The sequence below is a fragment of the Pangasianodon hypophthalmus genome, chromosome 1 (genome assembly GCF_027358585.1).
Source record: "Pangasianodon hypophthalmus isolate fPanHyp1 chromosome 1, fPanHyp1.pri, whole genome shotgun sequence".
Lineage (NCBI taxonomy): Eukaryota > Metazoa > Chordata > Actinopteri > Siluriformes > Pangasiidae > Pangasianodon > Pangasianodon hypophthalmus.
The window spans coordinates 23904428-23928632 of NC_069710.1; the positions used below are offsets into that span (position 1 = coordinate 23904428).

Sequence of the window (24205 nt, forward strand, 5' to 3'; positions counted from 1 at the left end):
CTAAGTTAGAATTGGCTACTGACTTGCACTCAGGAATATCCTGACCAATTACAGCTTAGGAGGCGGGACTTGTCCGAATACGGGTGGGGAAAGAAATCTGGCAGTACTGGACCAGTGCACTGGGTGGCACTGAAAGCAGCAGTTCATTGCGCGAAACGGAAAAAGAAAAGGGAGTAAGCAGAGCTGTCACATCGCGCTGGTATTTTGGGTCGGAGTGTTGTGGTCTGGGAGCAAAAGCAAGACGGGACGAGTGCGCGAAAGAGCGGCAGAGTTATCGAGAGGACATGGCGGAGGTTAGCGAGGTTCTGATGTCGGTGTTGTCCACTATCCGGGTGCCGAGGCCCGGAGACCGCGTTCATAAAGACGAGTGCGCGCTGTCATTCGCCTCTCCGGTGAGCCTGTTACTGCCCACTCTACACACTTCACTCTCTGCACTAACGTCCAGTTAACTACGCCTTCTGCTTTTTGATAAGGAGTTTGTTTCCATGAATCCGGTTTAAACTGTTTTTTGGCGGTGCTGCTAATGATGCTGAGATCCGCAAGTTAGCAGAATGGCTAGTTGTGTTAGCTAGCTTCATTCAGAAGTTTGTATACAGCATTGATTTACTATAAAACAAACCTGAGTTAAATGCTAGTTACCGGACATAGCAATTTGGATCAGAGCACTGATTTTTATACTTAAAAATAAAACCCTAATTTACATAACCAGGTATTCTCTATAAGTACCGGGATAGCTAGCTAACATTGGCGCTTTATTAGCGGTATTAGCTAGCTAGCTAAGTTCGCTGAGTAATGATCGGTCAACATCACAACTGTGTCCGAAATGCTGCCCTACTCCCTGTTCCCTACTCCCTGTTCCCTACTCCCTGTTCCCTATTCCCTGCTCCCTATTCCCTGCTCCCTGTTCCCTACTCCCTGTTCCCTACTCCCTGTTCCCTACTCCCTGTTCCCTATTCCCTGCTCCCTGTTCCCTACTCCCTGTTCCCTACTCCCTGTTCCCTACTCCCTGTTCCCTACTCCCTGCTCCCTGTTCCCTACTGCCTATTCCCTGCTCCCTGTTCCCTACTGCCTATTCCCTACTGCCTATTTCCTTTTCCCTGCTCCCTGTTCCCTGCTCCCTGTTCCCTGTTCCCTGCTCCCTGTTCCCTGCTCCCTGTTCCCTACTCCCTGTTCCCTACTGCCTACTCCCTACTCTCTATTCCCTACTCTTTTTTCCCTACTGCCTATTCCCTTTTCCCCGCTCCCTATTCCCTAATCCCTGTTCCCTACTCCCTACTCCATATTCTCTACTCCCTATTCCCTGCAAACAGCAAAGTGCATGAAGGTGTATTCCACCCTACCTAGTTTAAACACTAGCCCACTGTGGGAATTTATGAGTGCACTTTATATTCTCCATTGTAAAAGTGTAAAACTCTGTAAACAGTGCGCAGTATAGGGTTTGGGGTGTAAGACATAAAGCCTGACCGTGCAGTGTGATACTAACATCAGTGGCTATAGTTCATTTATGTACGTTTGGTATGTAGCTGTACAGTTTTGACGACAAACTTTAACTATCAACTGCGTCTCTTGTCCTTGCTGTTCAGGAGAGCGAGGGAGGTCTGTACGTCTGTATGAACTCTTTCCTGGGCTTCGGGAGTCGCTTTGTGGAGCGGCATCACGCCCGGACCGGCCAGAGAGCATACCTGCACATCAAGCGCACTCGCAAGCCTCACACCCAGGTAAACAGCATGGCTTCACGCAGAAGGCTTGTTTTCAGCTCAGCACACTTCCCAAAACAGTAAAAACTCATCCTTGCTTTAGGTATTATATAATGCTTTCCCTCTGTTCAATTCAGTTTTATTTGTATAGCGCTATTAACACTAACCACTGTTATAAAGGAACTTAACACAATTCCAGATGTAGACGTTTAGATCCCTAATGAGCAAGCCAGAGGAGACATTGTCAAGGAGAGACGGCCTTGAGAAGGAACCTTGATCCTCTTCCGGGTGACAGCTGGGTGGATAGTGGGATTATGAATCATTACCCTTCCTCAGTACTAAGGGTGGGGAAAGGATGTTCAGCAGCATCAGCAGTATAGTGTTTATGATTACAGCAGCAGTTCACAGGTACAAGTCTACAGTATCCAGATGAAATTATCCACTGAATCAAGAGTGAGACTTGAGCATGAACTGTTTTCAGGGATATTATGTTATGCTTATGGGACCATACACAGCAGCAGAAAGATGACTGTACTGTTCCTTAGTAAGGAGTCCAACTAGTGTTTCATCATTAGGGAATTTCGAAGTCTCACATGATGTTTAAGGATCAATATTGTGATACAGGAAAAGCATGCAGTATATGTCTGCAGGTCTGTTTGCAGTTTTGGGAGGTTTGCTGAGCAGATTATGACATATGACTTATACTTGGGGTGGTCTGAGGAACAGGAGGATGCATGGTGTGTAGATATTAGATATCATAGAATAACGGCACCTACAGATGATCAGCTTTTGTACTTTGCTCACGGCAATTTCAGATTTAGCCTACGAGAACGGCCCTCCAGGTCATTTACCTTAGCATGAAGAAAGTTATTGGCAGAGCGCAGTTCATCACTCATTTTCTTCACTTGTACCAGCCGGGAATCACAAACCGGACATGGCAAGTTCCTCAACTCCTCAACCTTTTTCTTAACACTCAATTGTTTGGACTGTACGTTCGCCAGCACGTCATCAAGTGCATCAAGGAGAGTATTGATCGATAGCTTAGTCCTCTATCAGCCGCTTCAGAGCCTTGCCTTGTGTCTCAATAGCAGTGAGTATCGTGCTGGCAGTAATTTGGGAGAGGGCCAATCTTGCTCTGCTGCGTGGCCTTCGAAGGCTTCTCGAAAGTCATTCTTATGTTATATGTAGAAAAATGTGAACTTAAAATGCACTACTGCAATCAGCAACAAACACACAGTATACAGTAACATCAAATTTAGGGCAAACTGGTATGTTGACGTTTATATAAAACAAAAAAAATGGAGGTGGCTCAGAGGAGACTAACAAAGTGTGTCTACTCCATTAGCCGCATGCTAGTGCCCCCAAATTGTAAGTGTTTTTACGGTGAGAGTGAAGTGGTGCTACATCATCAAAATGCATTTCAAAACATGGTGCACCATTCAGATGGTGATTTTTTTCCCCATATTATTTTTATTAATTTTTATATGAAAAACAACAGAAACCAAACAACATACAAAAAAAAAAACAACGCAAGCCAGACCACATTTCAAATGACATAAATGCCTACATGGAGTCCACAGGTGGAACATAAATCACGTAAACAGTGGGACAGAACACAACAAAAGATCATACTATCACAAATGTGTAAAAATGTTTCAATTCTGCTGCCATGTGAATGTTGGAGGAAGGGGCCCCAGACTTTGGAAAATTCTTTAGAGGGCTTCGCTTCATTAAATCTTATTTTTTAAAGACGTAAGACTGAGACAATATCAGCAAGCCATCTTTGAAAACATGGGGAAGCAGTAGCTTTCCAGTCCCTCAATATGATTCTCTTAGCTACAACCATGCCCATCATTAGTGCCAATTGCAAGTAATAGAACACCCAAAGATGGCCAATTCCATTTCTGGTGGGATATCTCGATCATATGCCACAGAAAACCATGATAGTATATCTTGCCAGTATATCTTGCCAGAAACTGTGGAGATGTGGGCAGAACCAAAGAGAATGAGACAGGGTTCCTGCCTCACCCTTACAACAATCACAAATTGGAGACATAACAGGGTAGATCTTGTGGAGTTTGGCTGTAGAATCATGCAGGCTGTGTACATTTTAAACTGTATTAACTGGAGTCTTGCATTGATGGAACAGCTATGTATTCTCCATAAGATTTCAGACCAGAGATCCACAGATAGCTTCATGCCAGCATCACTTTCCCAGGCTACCTTAAGATCATCTGAAGAAAGAGTCAACTACAAAGTGAACAAGGGAACAAATTGTGAAACCATGTGTCTAGTATCTGGTGATTGTCTCACTAGAGTAGAGAAACAGTGCTCTTTTGGCTGAATCCTGTAGACAGAAAAAGCTTCCTGAACATAATGCCAAATATGCAAGTAGCAAAAAAAAAAAAGAGCCTGAGAAAGACCAAATCTACCAAGGAAGTGAACAAAATAAGAAAAGTAACCATCGTGTATAACTCCTTAAGTGTACAAAGACCCTTGTTACTCCACATCTGAAGCAAATATAAAAAGCTTGGAAGGGACACCATTTTTTACAGCATTAATACTGCCAATTAAAGCCAGTGGCAAAGTCCTCCATTTTTTAATAGTAGCTTCAAAGCTCTTTATCGCAGCCATAAAATTAGGTTTAAATACGTCTTTTGGATCTGTGGGAATAACCAATCCTAGATAAATAAAATGGTCACAAACAATTTTAAAAGGGAGGGACTCTACGAAATTAGTTGCAAAATTACTGCCAAGGGGAAAAAAGATACTTTTATTCCAGTTAACTGAATACCCAGAAAGAGAACCGAAATGTTTTATTAAATCCGTTAGGGGGGTAAAGAGTCAACAACATCTTTTTTGAGAACAAAAGCAAATTATCAGCATATAATGAAAGTCTAGTTTCTACATTCCCAATTGCAATGCCATTAATAGCAGAATGGTGCCGGATGCTTATAGCCAATGGCTCCAGAGACAAATTAAATACTAAGAGACTACGGCAACAGCCCTGCCTTGTCCCGCGATGAAGTAGAACATAATCCGACTTGTCCAGATTGGTGAGTATTGCAGATTTCATGTTTGCATAGAGCATCTCGATGAGCATCCAGAAATTTTTGCTGAACCCAAACTTTTCTAGAAGCAAATATAGATATCGCCATTCGATCTAATCAAAGGCCCTCTCGGCATCAAGTAAAATAACAGCCGCCCTAGAGCACCCAGAGTCTGCACTATACGTAACATTTAACAAGCGTAGAACACTGCCCAGCCTGAGTGGCCAGCACTTTGGCAGCAATCTTCTGGTCACAGTTAAGCAAGCTTAATGGTCTATAACTGGATGGATCAGTGTCATCCCTGTCTTTTTTCAATAACAGACAAATGTTAGCATCGTAGAGAGAATGTGGGGATAATTTGTTTTCAGTGGAATGCTTTATTATTCTAGGCAGTAACGGGGCAACTATATCTGAATGTGTTTTATAGAATTCAATACAGATCCCATCAGGAAAGGACTTGATAGCCTCTGAAGTTTCCTCCAGAGTGAACTCTTTATCCAAATCCTCTCTGGCAGCATCGCTAAGCTTTGGAATATCAGTCGTATCAAGAAAGTTGGTAATATGTGAATCAGGTACTTTACATTTGGGATAAGTTTAGAATCATCAAGAAAATAATCTGTTCTAGTATAAGATTTGTGCACATGTGAAAAGAAAGTGTAGTCTCTAATAGATGGGTGTTGTAGTCTCCAAATATCTACTAAATCTATCAACTTACATAAATGATTCAAAGTACTAACTGAGTGCAAAGTCCGAGGGACCTGTGTGGAAGCACGATCCAGATAAGCATCAAAATAACAGTTAAAATCATCTCCAACTATTAAATTAGTAGATCTGGGATCAGGGAGCAAATCAAAAACCTTTCTGAAGAAGTTAGAATCATCAAAATATGGATCATATATATTTACACAAGTAATTGGAAATGAATTTATATGACCATAAATTAAAATGTACCTACCAGCTGGATCAGGGATGACAGCTGGCATACAAAAGGGATGGATTTCTGAAATAAAATGGCAACATCCCTAGCCTGCCAGGAGAAAGAAGACTGATATCCTTGTGAGATCCAACTAGCTCTAAGGCGTCTCTGTTCTTTCGGTTTAATGCAAGTGTCTCTTGCAAGAAAATTATGTCAGCTGAGAGGGACTTCAGATGCACAAATACCTTACCTTTTAATCTAGTGCCCCATACCTCTTACATTCCGGGTCACAAATGTGACATTTGTCCCTCCAACAAAACTATGTAAATCAACCCTTGTCATCTACATTGAATAGTAATGATATTAGGTCAATACAGGCAATTAACACTTTACTACAAATAGTGTGGCGCAACTCACCCCCCACCCACCACTGTTTCCCCAACTGAAACTGTAAAGCTTGCCCATCACCACGGAGATAGCAGAGCAAAAGGAGAGAAAGCAAAGGGACTTACTCTAAAAGGAAATAAAAACAGACCTCAAACCCAGACCCCTGTTGCTTACAGATGACAAAACATAACCAAAAATACTGTCTGAATCAGAAACAGTCAAGAAGTAAATCAACTTACAGTCCTTACAGTCCACCTAAATCAGACCAAAATGACAGACCAGTAGTCCTGATTATCTAAACGCAATGGGTGCAAGTCACTTGGCAAATACTCTGCACAAATACTCTGCACATTTTCATGCTTCTTCTGGCGTGTTGAAGTTCGAGATGGAGTCTTTGTGCTTGACACTGAACCTTGCAGGGAAACGAAGGGAGAAGACCACCCCTGCTTCCCTTAAATCTTTCAGCACCGTGCTGAATGTGTGTCATTACTAGCCATCTCCACTGTATAATCTGGAAAGATATGCACCTGTCTCCCCTTGTAATACAATGGAGCATTGTTGTGGCTCAGACAGAGAATCAGTTGCTTGTCGTGGTCATGATGCAGTTTCTCAATAATAGGACGCGATCTCTTCAGTAGGCTTCGGTTGCAGTGACCTATGATCGCGATCAACTTTGGTGGGTATAGGAAATTTGTCTTGGCCAAACAGCGTAAAGATCAGTCCAGTGATGAACGCAGTGGGTTGACCCGGCTCGGCTCCTTCATTTATTCCCACAAATTTCAGATTTAGCCTACGAGAACGGCCCTCCAGGTCATTCTTAGCATGAAGAAAGTTATTGGCAGAGCGCAGTTCATCACACATTTTCTCCACTTCTACCAGGTGTGAATAACAAGTCGGAAATGGCAAGTTCCTCAACTCCTTAACCTTTTTCTTCACACCTGATTGTTCGGACTGTACGTTCGCCAGCACGGCATAGTGCAAGTATTGATAGATAGCTTAGTCCTCTATCAGCAGCTTCAAATCCTTGCCTTGATTTGAAGCTGCTGATAGAGGACTAAGCTATCTATCTGCATGTCTCAATATCATGCCGGTGGTAATTGAGAAGAGGGCTTCACCCGTGGCGTCGCCATCTTTGCTCTGCTGTGCAGCATTTGAACTCATTCTTGAAAGTCATTCTTACATTATATGTAGAAAAATGTGAACTTAAAATGCACTTCTGTAGTCAGCAACAAACACACAGTATATGGTAACATCAAATTTAGGGTGAGCGGGTATGTTGACGTTTATATAAAACAAAATTTGGAGGTGACTCCGAGGAGACTAACAGTGTGTCTACTCCATTAGCCGCACGCTAGCGCCCCCAAATTGTAAGTGTTTTTACCATGAGATTGAAGTGGTGCTACATCATCAAATGCATTTGAAAACATGGATCATTCTGCATGTTTCTATCTGCAAGTATCTAGACTTTTAAACAAAAAAGGCTCTGGCTTCGCTCATCCTTTTGAGAAGATGAGAAAAAACACATCTCCTTCCTACATCACATAATGAGGGCTCATCTTATTGGCTGTGTGTTGAAAAGGTGAGTGTATACTGGGTGAACTTTGAATAAACTATTTCGCACAGCACCAAGGCATCAAATCCAAGCAGTGTGTGCTGCTTAGCATGACATTGCCTGTAGGAAAAGCAGCACCGCTCTCACTATAAGGAAACAGTGGCTTCAGTGGGACAAAGCGGTTTTGCTGCTGATCATCTATAGGAGGCCTAAGACAGCTCAACTGCCCTGGTGCCTGTTCACTCTCCCACACACTCTCAGCTCTCTCCTGTATCTCTTAGTCCACCTGTCTCAATGGCTGGCTCCTGGAAATGAAACACAAAAGTTTATTTGCACTGCACAGATATTTATATAATAATTATTGGAGTTACCATTTGCTTTTATTTTTAATAAGCTTATCCTAGTACAATGACTGCTTTAGAGCAGACTGAAATCAAACAGGTCTTACAAAAGTGAGTACAATAATTGTCTAGGTGAGTTTCTAAAAAATAAGTGTGTTGCAGTAGAAAAAAAACATGGCTCTTATACAAGTCTAAATGCTTCTGATAGAAACAAAATAGCAGATTTATTAGTAACACTTTTTCGTAGTTTTCAGCTCCCAGTAAAGAGGACAGTGTGCTGCACAGCTTCTGACTAATTGCTCTAGAGCAGCTCAGCTGAGAGCATGTTCTCAGTGCTATCCCAAATCACTGGCCACATGAGAAATTGCTTTAAATGACCTTAAGCTCCTATGAAAATTAAGCAAACATCTCATTGAATAAACACACCTTTTTTCATATACAATGGTAATGCATAATAACCTGATGGTCAATACAGTTTTTTTGCACATTATATTTACTAAAGTGCAACAAAGCATGGAAATGAATACTGCAGTCCTGGCATACTCTACTACACACATGAGCCACGCCCAGTACAGTGAAACGTGTGAGTGTTTACGGCTTCTTGCTGTCTAATTTCTGATGTACTGCCTCATCCTCTCTCCCTCTTCCTCACATACTGCTCCCTCTTACCTCAAGCGTGTGAATGAGTGCCCATTTGAACCCCAAAATGTGAAATAGAAAAGAAATCTGCTAATAAGAACCACAGGAGCTGCATCCGGTATGGGGTTCAGCAGTTATTTACAATGGCCAGAAAAGCACTTTAGCTTATTTTACCTTTGCCTTTGTTTCTAAAACTTCCCATTTTATGTGTTGTTTCTAAATGTACCCTTTGTGTGAATAAAAACCTGCTAATGTATGCATATCTTTCAGAAAGAGGATGATGGCAGTACTGGATCAGGAGATCCTCCCAAGAAGAAACCCACTCGTCTGGCCATAGGTAAGCCCAAACCTGACTTATGTTTCAGAGGGCCATTTCCACCGATAGGATTTGGGTTCTGGAACTGTTTTGCACTTTTGCACTGCAGTGTGGTGGAGAAGCACTGGCTCTTGGCTGTTGCAGTTGGTCCACTTCCAGCACCGAAATGCTGACTGTCTGAAACCCAAAACTGCGGCAGCCAAGGCCTGAGAAAGTTGTTATTATAACCACCAATAAAATTAGAGTTGCACATTATAGAGTTTTTTGAAGGGAAAAAAGAATGAAATTTAAACATTGCAGCAGTAAATCAACGATCCAGTGAGGAAACTATTATTAGAAACTGCAGCTAACATTTGACAGTGCCTTTATGCAGTGTTTAGACACTTCAAAATTTTCCTTTGAAATCTGTTCTTAATACTTTAGGAAACTTCAACCTGTTTACATAAAGGCTCTTAAAACAGGCTAGTTGTTTAAAATGCCCACTGGTTCTTGAAACTGTCTAGTCTTGCAATCATTTTCAGTTACACCACACGCAGCACATTCATTTGCTGTGATTATATGTGTTGTGGGGGAAATGAGTCTCTGCTGGTTCACTAAAAACCTTTTACAAATGAAATACATGAATATTTATTCACTTGTCTTAAAACACATTTATGTTGTTTGGTGTAAAAAGTCTATAAAACCTATTCTTCGCCTGAATTTTTTTTGTTGCTGACTCCCGTCCCCCACCCCCCAATATACACATATATAGACAGCTTTCAACACATGCAGGTTACATTGTTGTGTTTCTACACTCACTGACCACTTTATTAGGATCACTGTACTAATACTGGGTAGGGCCTCCATTTGCTATCAAAACAGCCTCAATTCTTTGTAGCATGGATTCCGCATATAATTGTGGAATGGACCATGTTGACATGATTGCGTCACGCAATTCCTGCAGATTTTTCAGGTGCACTTTGATGCTGTGAATCTCTCGTTCTACCACATCCCAAAGGTGTTCTACTGGATTCAGATCCGGTGACTGGGAAGGTCACTGAAGAACACTGAACTCATTGTCATGTTTCTGAAATCAGTTTGAGATGACTTTTGCTTTGTGACACGGTGCATTATCATGCTGGAAGTAGCCATTAGAAGATGGGTAAATAGTGGCCATGAAGGGATGCACATGGTCAGCAACAATACTCAACTAGGCTGTGGCATTCAAGCGATGATTGATTGGTATTAACGGGCCTAAAGTGTGACGAGAAAACATTCCCCACACCATTACACCACCTCCACCAGCCTGGACTGTTGACAGAAGGCAGGTTTCGTCCATGGAGTCATGCTGTTGGTGCCAAAATTCTGACCCTACCATCTGTTTGCCTCAGGAGAAATAAAGATTCTTCAGACCAGGCTACGCTTTTCCTTCAACTGTCCAGTTTTGGTGAGTCTGTGCCCACTGCAGCCTCAACTTTCTGTTATTGGCTGACAGAAGTGGAACCCGATGTGGTCTTCTGCTGTTGTATTCCATCCACCTCAAGGTTCGACGTGTTATGCATTCTGCGATGCTTTTTTGCTCACCACAGTTGTACAGAGTGGTTATCTGAGTTACTGTAGCCTTTCTGTCAGCTCGAACCAGGTCATTCTCCATTGACCTCTCTCATCAACAAGGCGTTTCTGTCCGCAGAACTGCCGCTCACTGGATGTTTTTTCTTCATTGCACCATTCTGAGTAAACTCTAGAGACTGTCTTGTGTGAAAATCCCAGGAGATCAGCAGTTCTAGAACTACTCAAACCAGCCCGCCTGGCACCAACAATCATGCCACGGTCGACATCACTGAGATCATATTTTTTCCCCATTCTGATGATTGACGTGAACATTACCTGAAGCTGCTGGCCTGTATCTGCATGTTCAGTGAGTGTATGTTTGGTGTATAATCACCAATTCAATTTTTACAGCCAATTCAGTCTTTTATTACATTTAAAGTAAGATTTTAAAGTCTTAAAAAGTATTACATTTAACTGTGGGATAACTGTATGCCTCCTGTTCACAGCCGTTGTATCCTTGGCAACATCTCATTACATTTTCATAGAGGTCATTTTAGAGAAGGAAGGAATTTACACTCACTGAACACTGTATTAGGAACCTGTACACTTACTCATTCATGCAATTATCTAATTAGCCAATTATGTGGTAGCAGTGCAATGCATAAAATCTGTTGAATCTGGATTTTTGCTGAGGCACACAGATGGTAGGATCAGAATTTGGTGCCAACAGCATGAATCCATGGACACAATCTGTCTTGTGTCAAATGTTTTCTTTGCACACTTTGGGCCTGTTAATACCAATCAGTCGTCGCTTGAATGCCGCACCCTATCAGTGTTGTTGCTGACCATGTGAATCTCTTCATGGCCACAATTTACCCATCTTCTAATGGCTACTTCCAGCATGATAATGCACCATGTCACCAAGCAAAAGTCGTCTCAATCTGGTTTCATGAACATGACAATGAGTTCAGTGTTCTTCAGTGGCCTTCCCAGTCACCAGATCTGAATCCAGTAGAACACCTTTGGGATGTGGCAGAACGGGAGATTTGCAGCATGCAAGTGCACCAGAAAAATCTACAGGAATTGCGTGATGCAGTCATTTCAACATGGACCAGAATCTCAAAGGAATGTTTCCAACATCTTGTGGAATCCATGCCATGAAGAATTGAGACTGTTTTGAGAACAAGTGGAGGTCCTACCCAGTATTAGTATAGTGTTCCTAATAAAGTGCTCGGTGAGCCTGTGATGTGTGGAACAGAAATATCATTTATTCAGCTCATAACACACACAATACCATTACATGTAGCACATTCTATTTATTTTACTATCTGGGTAGGCTTTTGCATTGTTTGTTTTCATCAAGGATTCAAGAGTAAAGTGCCACATTTATAACGTTTTGATTAATTTGAAATGATGTGAAACTTGTGCTCACATTCTGTGTGACGGTGTGTTTCAGGGATCGAGGGCGGATTTGACGTGGATCAGGATCAGTATGAGGAGGAAGTCAAGGTTGTTCTTTTCCCAGACAGACAGGAAGTGACATCAGAGGACCTGGCCACTATGCCAGATGTAGTGAGAGAGCGAGTAAGATTGGGATAATTTTTATTTTGTTTTGCATGTGACTTTCATATGCTTGTTTTTAAAAACTAAAGACAGTAACATCCCTGTTTCCTCAGTGCCAAAGTATTTTAATTATAAAGCTTCTACTACTCTTATTTTAGACCTACATTAATCTTTATTTAATATGTACTTAGTGCATTAATGCTTTAAGTGCATTAATTTTGACTATTCATAAAGGAAATGGTTTTAGTATTTTAATGTAGTGATGTAATAGTTTCCTGTTCATTGTTCTATGGGTTTAATTTAGATTTTAAAGACAGTTTTTATAATATGTAGAGGATATACTTTAATTGGCAATATTACTGAGACAGTACTGTTTATAGCAGACAGAAATAAGCAGTGATGTGTGTGTGTGTGTGTGTGTGTGTGTGTGTCTCTGCGCACGTGCAGGTGTCACTGTCGATGGCGGGGTTGTTGGCTGCAGACTCGGTATCACAAGCTTTGCAGGTGCAGCAGTGGGATGGAGAAGTGAGGCAGGAGTCCAAACATGCAGCTGAGCTCAAGCAGCTCGACAACGGAGTCAAAATTCCTCCTAGGTATGCACACACGCACACTTGGTTAACATGCATGAAAAAACTGGAACAGTTTAACCACATGCTCTCACCTAGGAATCTGTATATAGATACTAAATAAATGAACAGTGACAGGAAATTCCATTCAGCTTGTTACACTAAAGTTTGTTTAGGTGTTTGGAAAATGACGTGTAAGTGCTCTGATTGTGTGTTACTCTCCTCTGATTGGTCAGTGGGTGGAAGTGTGAAGTGTGTGACCTGCAGGAGAACCTGTGGATGAACTTGACGGATGGCAAGGTGCTGTGTGGGCGGAGATATTTCGACGGTTCAGGTGGAAATAACCACGCTCTTCAGCACTTCCAGGAGACAGGCTACCCACTGGCTGTCAAACTGGGCACCATCACCCCTGACGGAGCTGGTAAAACTCATTACAGCACATGTGGAATCATAACCTGTGTGAAATGTTTAATATTAAAATGTTAAACATGTAATGCCTTTGAAAATGTCTGAGAAACATTATATATTTTAATGGCAACCCTTTTTTTTTTTTTTTTTTTTTAAACTAGAAAAGTACTATGGAGACTGAAATGCGGTCTAATATAATACAATACATAAACACTATTCTTTTTCATATTTCATATTGCTTTCCACATGCCATACTGAAAAGCAAAACCATCATTCCATTGTTCTTATATCGCTTGGTCCCTTTAATGAAAAACAAACAGCAGGGGATTGCTTTTTAAGAATTAAATACTGAATTCTGTGTCAGAAATCAGAACTGCATATTTACACTTTTATCGTGTTTTAATAATAATTCTCAAAAGCTAAATGATTAAGAGTTTAACAATCCCTGCAGTTGGAATGAAGAAACAATGAGCTAATAAGGAACTATAAAGAAGAGTTCTTTATATGGATGGACCCTTACAGAGTACAGCTTACGGCTGTGTTCGGACAGTGAATGCAGTTCAGTGTGGCATGACTGCAACATGCTGATGAAAGTGAAATGCAGTGCAGCCTGGAATTACATTCACTTCTGAGAAAAATTCCGCATTTAATTCTTGGCGAAAGATTCTGACACGAAAAAGTCATACAGTTACGTGTTGTGTTGACTTTTTTTTTTCCAGTGGAACAGAAATTTCTCTAAAATATGACACTGTTTAAAAATAAATAGGTTACTTCTACTTTGTAGTAACTGGTTAAACGTTGAACTAAATTAAATATTTCATCCAGCTAATGTATGTGGCAATATATGAAAGCAGCTTTGAGATGAGACATTGAGGTCAATGAAAAATGGCCATTGGTTAGGATTTCACTTAAGATATTAAATGTATTTAAGTAAGAGTGAATTGTTGCACCTTTATAAAAGACACATGCTGAAGCTTTTTCTTTTAAAAAAAAAAAAAAAAAAGACAAAAAAAAAACGGCATGTATTGAATTGAGTATGATAAGCCAATTTCTTTCAGATGTTTACTCATACGATGAGGATGACATGGTTTTGGACTCAAAGCTGGCGGAACATCTCTCTCACTTTGGTATTGATATGATGACCATGGAGAAGGTGAGCCATTAACACACGCCTGCTTCGTTTAATAATGATACTTTTATGAGTTATTTAAATTCTGTATGAGTGGAATATCGTTAAGTTGTTGAAGAGGTTTTTAGATTATACTTAGTTTTGCAGAAAGATGCTGATTTCTCCCTGTCTCTCTGTGTCCGTTGCAGACAGAACGCACTATGACTGAATTAGAGATTGCAGTGAACCAGCGTGTGGGTGAGTGGGAGGTGATCCAGGAGTCTGGCACCACGCTGAGGCCTCTCTGGGGCCCTGGGCTCACGGGCATGAAGAACCTGGGCAACAGCTGCTACCTCAACTCAGTCATGCAAGTGCTCTTCACCATCCCCGATTTCCAGGAAAAGTCAGTATCTCTCAGCTTGTGTGTTACTGCTTAGTCTTTCTTTCACAGTAACATGTTATTTCATTCTAATGTCTGTAAAATGGTTTCATTCTTACATAGAGTGTCTGGCTGAAACAGCTGCAAATATAAATATAAATTAAACATTTACTCATAAATGAACTTCTCCCAAAAAGTTACACTAACTACAGTCCCAGTCCCTGTTACGCATAAGTTTTGTAGGCCAGGGTGATCTCACTTTTTTTTTTTTTTTTTTTTTTTTTTTTTTTTTTTTTTTAAATTCGTAAAAAGAAACAGGAATTAACAGAGTACCTGAACTTTTGGAAATCTCAGAGTCCCCTATAGGTATAGTGCTGTAAAAGCAAATGTCTGATTAAGTAGCCTGTTTGTGCCTCAGTGCTGTCAGGGTTTTAGTAAGCAGGAAAATGTAAGGACAGTGAAGCTGATTTTAAACTAGAAGCACTAATCTCAGTGTTACAGTGCTGCTTACTATCTGTTTTTTGCCAGTGTAGCCTTTTAAACCCACTGAATGTAGAAAATAGCATAACGTGCAAAAAAATCTGTTGTTGCAAATTCCATGCCTTTAGAAATGTGTGTGAAATACACCCACATTTTTGACTTCCAATTATTGTAAAACCAAAAGCATAGCACAAACATTCTGCTTGTCTTTCCTACACTTTTTTTCCACCTCTCTTGTCAGCTCTTTTACTAAGGAGTCATCACTGCCAATCATTATGTGATCTGATATGCCTACACTGTTGTGATCGGGTGGAAAATTAGACATTTTTTAGCATTTAATCATAACTATATTGTAATATCACAAAGATTTTTTTTTAAAACAGAGATTTGAAGCAGATAGTGTTACATGAACTACAGAGAATGTGCATTGTAGTGGTTCTCTTTAACTTGCTTTAATAGGTATGTGTCCAGTATTGACAAGATTCTGGATGAAGCCCCGAGTGATCCCAGCCAAGACTTTAAAACGCAAGTGTAAGTATATTCCACAATTGTTAAAAAGCTTGCTATGGCTGCATGTGTGGCATCTTAGTTTGCTGTGACACTTAAATTCACCAGCAGAGGTTGCAGGAGAGTAATGACAAGTTCAGCAACGTAGGACGAGAGCAAACTGAAGGAGAAATTTACTTTTTTTTTTAATTGTATTTAAAACTGCAAATTACTTTAAAGGCAGACAGTTTTGAACTGGTTAGAATTCTTTCTTCTCTGTCTTTAACTTTCCCTTCTCTTTGGCTGGCAGAGCAAAACTGGGCCATGGTTTGCTCTCGGGAGAATACTCTAAGCCTGCTCCAGACCCAGGCGATGACCCCAGTGCGTCCTCTGAACCCAGGGTATGATAGGACTGTATATCCTTGAGTATATCATGTTTGTCTTTGATGATATCTTGTATTTGTTTTGCAAATTCTTGTTTAAAGCTATTGTATTATGGCATGTACACTGAAATTGAACTATATTGCCTATTATACCACGTGTGGTTGATTACTCAAGTCAGAAATGTGGATTAATTTTCCATGAAAGCAGCTCTGACAGTAATTCCAGCTGTAGTATAATATTGTTATTGTTTCTATACTAACAGCTCATACACAGATATGTAAAAAAACATGTTATGTAATAAAGATAAACATGTAATTGTTGATATGGTGAAGCTTTCTTTCAGGAGACGCTTATGTAACATTTACTGAAAGACGCAGTGTCAGTGCTTTGTAACAGTCATGGGAAATTCTTCAGGAGTTTGTGCTTTCTGGCTTGTCAGTACTGTGATGAGCTGCATTTTTATCAAGACCGAGCAAAAACAGAGTGGCTGGTGAATGATAACAGGAAATGACTTATTTCACAAATGTTCCATAACGTTAAATCTGAACTATAAACAGTTAAAAAGAAGTCGTTCATTAATAAATAAAAAATTGGAATCGTTTGCAAATAGGTGTGGTGTAATAGGATATGTTGTTACAGGAAACTAATACTGGATGGAATATTTTCCAACGAAGGTGAATCAGAAGAAAACCTTATAAGTGAGACATGAATTAGAATTGAATCCAGTTTATTTTCTAGAGGAATCTGAACATTCGTGAAGTACTGGAACACTTGAATTGTACCAAATGGTGATTATCTAGAAAAATCATACACTTTTGTGAGCCCTATTTGCAATAAACCATGCAAAAAAAAAAAAAGTTTTAATTTGAGTCACCCTTGTATAACAGTAGAGTATTGTGTGTTATTTCTTACTTAACTAACTGCTTCTGATGATCTGCTTCCAGGGAGACCAGGTTGGCATAGCACCACGCATGTTCAAAGCCCTCATTGGACGGGGCCACCCTGAATTTTCCACTAATCGGCAACAAGACGCTCAGGAGTTTTTTCTTCACTTCATAAACATGGTGGAGGTAAGCAATGTTGCTTCTCCCTCCCTCGTCTCCCCTCTTTTTCTTGCTCATTCACTCCCTCCATCGCTCTCACAGAGGAACTGCCGGTCTGGGCCAAACCCATCTGAAGCATTCCGCTTCCTGGTGGAGGAAAGGATCGTGTGCCAGCAGTCTCAGAAGGCCAAATACACCCAGCGAGTGGACTACATAGTTCAGCTGCCTGTGCCTATGGACCAGGCCACCAACATAGGTGAGAGGATCTTGGGAATTGTTGGTCATAGACAACTATTGTGAAACTGCTTGTTTTGAGACCCGCCTTGCAAGACTGATGACTGAAGCCAAAATTCTGACAGTATACTTATACAGGACATGTGTGCAGTATACATGCATGTTGGGTTAAAGCCCCAGCAGCACGGTTTCAGATATTAAAAAATATCTTTTGGTACTAAAGAGCTGTCATTTAAAAGCATTTACCAGTGATTAGTAGATTGATTACATTCTATCACTAACTATGATTCAGTTATAAATAAAATCTAGAAAGTCCAATTTTCTGCCTGTTTTGGTGTGTCAGATTGCATACTGATAGACAGCAACTTTTTCCCGGCAGAGTAACTGATTGATTACTAGAAAAGCATGTAGGAATCAGAGAACAGAGCTTCCACAATGCTTTTTTATTTTTTTTTATTTTTAATAATGTGCTTCATTAATGTTGCGTGGTTTGTTGGTTTGTTTATTGTATATACTATATGTAGAACATGTCCCAGGAAAAGTGAGTGAAAAGTATATTGTCATACCCCTGTTCTAACCTTATTTTTCTGTTATTGTTTGCAACTCATCCTTTCTTTGTATTGTTGTTGTTTTTTTTCCATCAGAAGAGTTGCAGGAGGCCGAGCGTCTGCGGGAAGAGGCGGAGGCATCTGGAAGCCCCCCTCCTGCCGCTCCTCGAGCTCAGATCCCATTCTCCGCCTGCATGAATGCTCTCAGTGAGCCAGAGACACTCACAGACTTCTGGAGCTCTGCGGTGCAGGGCAAGACCACTGCCACCAAGTAAGTAACATTTCCATTGTCTTTCTTCTTCATGGACCCTGGACTGTGCTATTCACATTACAGGTGAATGTAGACTAGTGACTGAGCTCCTCTTGTCTTTTCTGGATTTCAGGACAACACGCTTTGCTTCATTCCCTGACTACCTTGTCATCCAAATCAAGAAATTTACTTTCGGCCTGGACTGGGTCCCTAAAAAACTGGGTAAATATTTACTCTGCTTTGTTTAACAGTTTATTTTCTTTATTTGAAAGGATGCTCTCTTCATGATGTGTCCTAATTATTTGCATACTCATATTTTAAAAATAACAGCGACAGTATATTAAAAAAAAAAACACTCCAAGCAAATAATCAGGACACATCATGAAGACAGCATCCTTTCAAATGAAGAAAATAATATGAATATGCATGTGTCTACATATAATGAGACCTGCTATGGCTGCATTGTAAGGGAGGGATGCATGGAGTCATGCCTGAATCGAATTTTTGCAGTGAACTCTGCCTTCATCTGGCTGATTTTTGAAGCTAGATTACATGTATAAAATGTAAAAAAAAAAAAAAACAAAAAAAAAAAAACTGACTGTTATAGCCACTGAATTTTTGCTCTCTTTTAACCAACGATATGTTATTTTAGTTAGCCTAATGGAGTTTAGGGTTAGTGACGGTTAGCGTATGTTTGTAACCTAGCAACGTGATGATGTATGCTACCTTTGAAACCCGTCTCAAACCACATTCATACAGGGACCTACATAGTTATTGAAGTGCTGCCTTATAAAATACTGACTGACACATGACATGTAACTTAAATATGTGTGTAACCAAGCTGTTTTTAATAATTATGCCTTGCATTATTTATTTGCTAGATGTTAGCATTGATGTTCCTGATACACTGGATCTTAGCGAGCTCCGGGGGGCCGGACAGCAGCCTGGGGAGGAGCTTCTTCCAGAGGTGGCTCCGCCCCCTCTCATGACCCCTGACGTGGAGGTCAAAGGTATCCTGGGTTCCCATGGCAACGAGGAGGACGACTCTCTCTATTCCCCACTGCTGTGTCAGTCTGTCTGTCTCTTTCTCTTTGTTCCTCGTTTGTCTGTCCATCTCCGTCACTTTTTTTCCCAACCTTCTTTCATTCTTTGCTTACTACTTGTTTGTTATGGTTGTATTTTTAGGTTTATGTCTGAGTTTTGGGTAATTTTGAGTATGGGGCAATGTAGAAATTTAATAAATTACAGGTTAAAGATAGATAGATAGATAGATAGACAGACAATAAGAATAAATATATAAAAAAGAATACAGTGTAAGAGTGCAATATGGTAGTGCAGTGGGGTGTAAACATTGTAGATATAAGCAGCAGACTTGAGTGGAATTAAAGTGGCAGTTTGGCGCAAACATTGTCAACAGTGTAAACCTCGTAAATAGCAATAAAATGAATAGGGATATACAGTATTGTATAGAGTGGATATGAGAAACAGAAAGAAAAAAGAAAAATGAATAGAAGTAAAGAGGCAGTGCATATGGATATGAATAGTGGATAGTGCTAAAGTTCAACTTTTGTCCAATGAACGTATCTTAAGACTGGTTCAGTACAAAATAGTGTCCCAGCGCAGCGACAAGGTGTTTTACAGAGAGATTGCTGTTGGTACAAACGACTTCCTGTACCGTTCCTTTCTACAGTGGCACTGAGTGAGTTTCCTACTAAAGGAGCTCCGCTGTTTAACCAGTAGGTCATGGAGGGGATGCTGTTTATTGTCCAGAATTTCCACCACCACCTCAAAACCATATAAGACCGGGACAGCCTTCCTGATCAGTTTGTTGAGTTACGATAGTCTTACAAGGTATACAGTACTGCGCAAAAGTCGTAGTAGTCTCAGGTACACACCTGCTAAAAAATAGTAGTCTCAGGTACAGTGTGTGCAGTTTATAAGGAAATGAGCTGTAAGTGTTACTGAGTGTCTTGCAGAAGCAGCCACAGCTCTTCTGGAGACTTTGACTGCCGCATTTGCTTCTTATTTTTGCAGCAAAACCCAGCAGCCTTCATTATATTTTCTGTCTGAAAAGTCTCTTATGTAATATGCTGCTTTCTTTAGTGACATACAAACATTTTTCTGTAACATTTAATTTTGAGCTGGAGAACTGACTCGATAATGTAGAAGTCATAAAATAAAAATCTGTAACAAAGTTTGTGCTAAAAACAATAGGCTTAAGGCCTAAGACCTTTGCACAGTACTGTGTGTGTTTAAAATAAATAAACAAAAAAAAAAAAAACACCCATAAAGACACAACACAAAGCTCATGCTAACATTACATCCCAAGATTTTATGGAGCGAATGAAGGAGTTTTGGCATATTTACTTCAGTGTTTATTATAAACAGCGTATAGCCTTTCTCATGTGCTATTCTCATAATTTTTTCTTGATTTTATTTTATTTCATTTTATAGTTTTGTTTTTAAAATATTGTTCAGTTAATTTAAAAGGTTTTTTTTTTTTTTTTTTTTTTACAAGTCCTGTTTTGGTTTACCATACTCTTACAAATTAGTTTGTGTCTTTTAAACATTACATTTTTAAGTTATTGAGGTCTTGTCTCATTTGCCAGTGGCCTTATTGTTTAGTTGCAGTTCATATTTATTCATCTGATGTGAAATGATATCAAGTCTCTATAGGAATTTCTGTCTCTGTCTCTCAGCTCCAGTGTTGGATGAGTCCACGGTGTCTCAGCTGTGTGAGATGGGCTTTCCTCTCGAGGCCTGCAGGAAGGCTGTGTATTACACGGGGAACACTGGCATTGATGCTGCCATGAACTGGGTGATGGGGCATATGGATGATGCGGGTAAATCTATCAATTTATCAGAAATTACAAGCTGAAAAATCCTCACTCCAGCTTTTACTGACCAGTCCCATTTCTCTGATCGTGTCCACATGAATGGCTGCAGATTTTGCTGCTCCCTTGGTGTTGCCTGGCTCTAGTTCTGCTCCTGGATCCACACCCACTGAAAGCCTGTCAGAAGAGCACCTAGCGACCATCGTCTCCATGGGATTTAGCCGAGATCAAGCCTCACGTGCTCTCAAAGCTACAGTGAGCATGCTACATAGTGATTATAATTGCACATCAATTATGTAACTGTTTCTAATCCTAGCGGCTGAAGTTCAGAGCACAGTTATGATTTTCTTCAGCTTGCAGGCAGATTTCCTTTGCTTGCACACAGAACTGCTACACACTGCCAGTTGACCTTGAGAAGGTGCAGGTAAAATAAATTAGGGGGGTGTAATAAACATGAATGAGGTGGATTACTTTTCTCCAAAGGTATTAAAAAATTAAATAGACTAAGCAAACACTGTCAAGTCAAAGTACAAATTGACAGTTTGTGTGATTTGAATGAACACGCTAGCTGACAGCAAGTACAGCTTTTCTGTTTAAGACGCTTCCCTTATAAAAAAAAATTAGCGGTAACAAATGGTGGTACAGGCGTCTTTCAGTGAGCGTGTTCCTTTGTGTATGCGTAACAGTTTTATGCCTTTGACGAAACCTAGCGCTGTACGGCTCAACCAAAAACCAGATTATGATCACACGGTGAAATAAAAGTCACTGATCTTCGTAAACATGAAACAAAAAGGTGATTTCAGTCCCTGAAACATTTCTTCTTTATGTTGACATCTGCAACTGGCAGAAATTCATTTCAATTCAATTTTATTTGTAGAGTGCTTTTAACAATGGACATTGTCACAAAGCAGAAGCAGCTTTACAGAAATAAATACATTCAAATAAAATTAAATCAAAATAAATTGTAAATGTGTGAATTTATCCCTAGTGATCCTAAGTGTGAGACAGGGCATATAGATGCCCTCTGTACTGTTTATAATAATCACTGAGATTAGGATCTATTTTAATTTTTAGATTTGGTAGTTTAAATGTATGTTACAGCTGTAGTGCTGTGAAATTTAAAGATATGGCCTGGCTCAATGGGAGAGATCATGAGGAATGAAAAGTGCTCGTATCAAACCTTGCATCTGTAGGCATGAGCTAATGCTATAATTCTGATGTAGTATTGACTTGCATATTAATTTCCAAGCATTTTTTTAAATTATAGTTTTGCACATTTGGTTTGTTTCTGCTTTTGTAGTAAATGTGTAGTAAAAATGTTTGTGTGCAGAGTAATGTTCTCGAGCGGGCCGTGGACTGGATCTTCTCCCACCTGGATGATCTGGAGTCTATGGAGGTGTCTGAGGGCGGCCGCTCAGAGGGAGCCAGTGAAGCCAGCCGAGACGCGCCACCCGGACCACGTGTTCGTGACGGACCGGGAAGTGAGTTGAATCTGTGTGTTTATATGGTGGTGGTTGACCTAATGGTTGGTTGGATAACGAGTAGAAAAATGCACACATTGCTAGTTTTTAACCCCTTCCTGCCACAATATATATTGATTGTTTTTTTTTTTTTAATTAATCTCTTACGGGTCTCGGTTCTGTCCTGCAGAGTACGAGCTGTTTGCTTTTATCAGTCACATGGGCACGAGCACAATGTGTGGTCACTACGTCTGCCACATCAAAAAGGACCAACAGTTAGTAAACCTATTCATTTCATAGTCCATTAATGTCATGTTTTTTGGGAAACACAATTTGATTCCCTGTTCTCTTCTTTCATAGATGGGTAATCTTTAATGATCAAAAAGTGTGCGCCTCTGAGAAACCACCGAAGGACCTGGGCTACCTGTACTTTTACAGGAGAGTGGCGGAATAGAAGACATCATTTACTCACTCACTCACTCACTCACACACACACACACACACACACACACACACACACACACACACGTCTTAGCTGCTGAGGGATGCGAGGGAGGGGGGGCATACTCAAGCTTCTGAACTGACACAGATTTTTATTTGAGCAATTCAAGCACTTCTTCATCTTATACTGCCCACGGCCAGCCAGAGGAGGGTCATGGTGGAGTGAGCAGTGCTGCAGGACTCGCTGATAGCACAAGTGACCTCCTACATAACATTCTCTCTCTCTCTCTCTCTCTCTCTCTGTCTCTCTCTCTCTCTCTCTCTCTCTCTCTCTCTCTCTGTCTCTCTCCTCCCCTCCCCTGGTTCTGTAATGGTTATTGTGCAGTCGTTGCTTCTAGAGCCAGGCTCTACCTTTTTGTTCTCCCATGTGTTCCAAAAACAAGATTTCTGCAAAGGCTGGAAGACTTAGATCACTACATGACATGACAATAAAATATAGGGTGCACACTGAAGAGAAAAAAAAAAAGCAAGCAAAATCAAACCAAACTGGTTGTGCTGTCATGTACTGCAAGCCTGATAGCTGAAGGGTTTTTTTCTTCTCCTTTTTTTGGGGAAATGAATTCATTTTGTTCTTTCTGCTTTGAAAAAAAGTCTAAAATAAAAGATGTGTCTCTTTGCCAATGTGAGTCTGTCTGGAGTTATTAAATGCAATTGTGTACATTTTTAGATACAGGAAGAAATACACTATATTGCCAAAAGTTTTGGGACGTCTGCCTTTGCATGCGCATGAACTTTAATGACATCCCATTCTTAATCCGTAGGGTTTAATATGGAGTTAGCCCACCCTTTGCAGCTATAACAGCTTCAACACTTCTGGGAAGGCTTTCCACAAGGTTTAGGAGTGTGTTTATGGGAATTTTTGACCATTCTTCTAGAAGCGCATTGGTGAGGTCAGGCACTGATGTTGGACGAGAAGGCCTGGCTCTCAGTCTCCGCTCTAATTCATCCCAAAGGTGTTCTGTCGTGTTGAGGTCAGGACTCTGTGCAGGCCAGTCAAGTTCCTCCACACCAACCTCGCTCATCCATGTCTTTATGGACCTTGCTTTGTGCACTGGTGCGCAGTCATGTTGGAACAGGAAGGGGCCATCCCCAAACTGTTCCCACAAAGTTGGGAGCATGAAATTGTCCAAAATGTCTTGGTATGCTGAAGCATTAAGAGTTCCTTTCACTGGAACTAAGGGGCCAAGCCCAACCCCTGAAAAACAACCCCACGCCATAATCCCTCCTCCATCAAACTTTACACTTGGCACAATGCAGTCAGGCAAGTACCGTTCTCCTGGCAACCGCCAAACCCAGACTCGTCCATCGGCTTGCCAGACAGAGAAACGTGATTCGTCACTCCAGAGAACTCCAACGCGACCCAGTCCGCAATCATGGTCACGCGCCTGGAGGAGATGACTAGGGGTCTCATGGCCCTGCAAGGGGACATAAAGTTGGGGGCCATGCAGAACCAGGTGCCCGACTAAATTGTACGATCTCCTGAGTTCTTAGATTTGCTTGATTATATTTGTGCATTTTCTTCCCCGGCTAATT

At 40.7% G+C, this 24205-nt stretch overlaps 1 protein-coding gene across 2 annotated transcripts; it reads left to right on the forward strand.

Annotated features, from left to right (window-relative positions):
* Nucleotides 1-112: 112 nt before the first annotated feature.
* Nucleotides 113-23293, forward strand: usp5 (ubiquitin specific peptidase 5 (isopeptidase T)). Of its 2 annotated transcripts, none has more exons than XM_034314609.2 (20): nt 113-392; nt 1584-1718; nt 8853-8919; nt 11885-12012; nt 12439-12584; nt 12794-12978; nt 14024-14118; nt 14283-14476; nt 15392-15463; nt 15729-15819; nt 16747-16872; nt 16948-17101; nt 17724-17898; nt 18011-18099; nt 18759-18944; nt 20577-20720; nt 20824-20966; nt 22042-22192; nt 22362-22446; nt 22532-23293. In XM_034314609.2, exons 1-20 carry the CDS (start codon nt 285-287, stop codon nt 22623-22625), a joined length of 2568 nt encoding a protein of 855 aa, XP_034170500.2. In that variant the 5' UTR covers nt 113-284; the 3' UTR covers nt 22626-23293. The 2 variants fall into 2 exon arrangements, with proteins under 2 accessions (XP_034170500.2, XP_034170520.2); XM_034314629.2 differs by having other exon boundaries at nt 114-392; nt 18759-18887.
* Nucleotides 23294-24205: the final 912 nt, after the last annotated feature.

Coding starts and splice junctions, on each gene's coding strand:
- usp5 (XM_034314609.2), top strand. CDS start 285: ATGGCGGAGGTTAGCGAGGTTCTGATGTCGGTGTTGTCCACTATCCGG. Junction 17,899..18,010: donor GGCAAGACCACTGCCACCAA/GTAAGTAACATT, acceptor TCTGGATTTCAG/GACAACACGCTTTGCTTCAT. Junction 22,447..22,531: donor CACATCAAAAAGGACCAACA/GTTAGTAAACCT, acceptor CTTCTTTCATAG/ATGGGTAATCTTTAATGATC.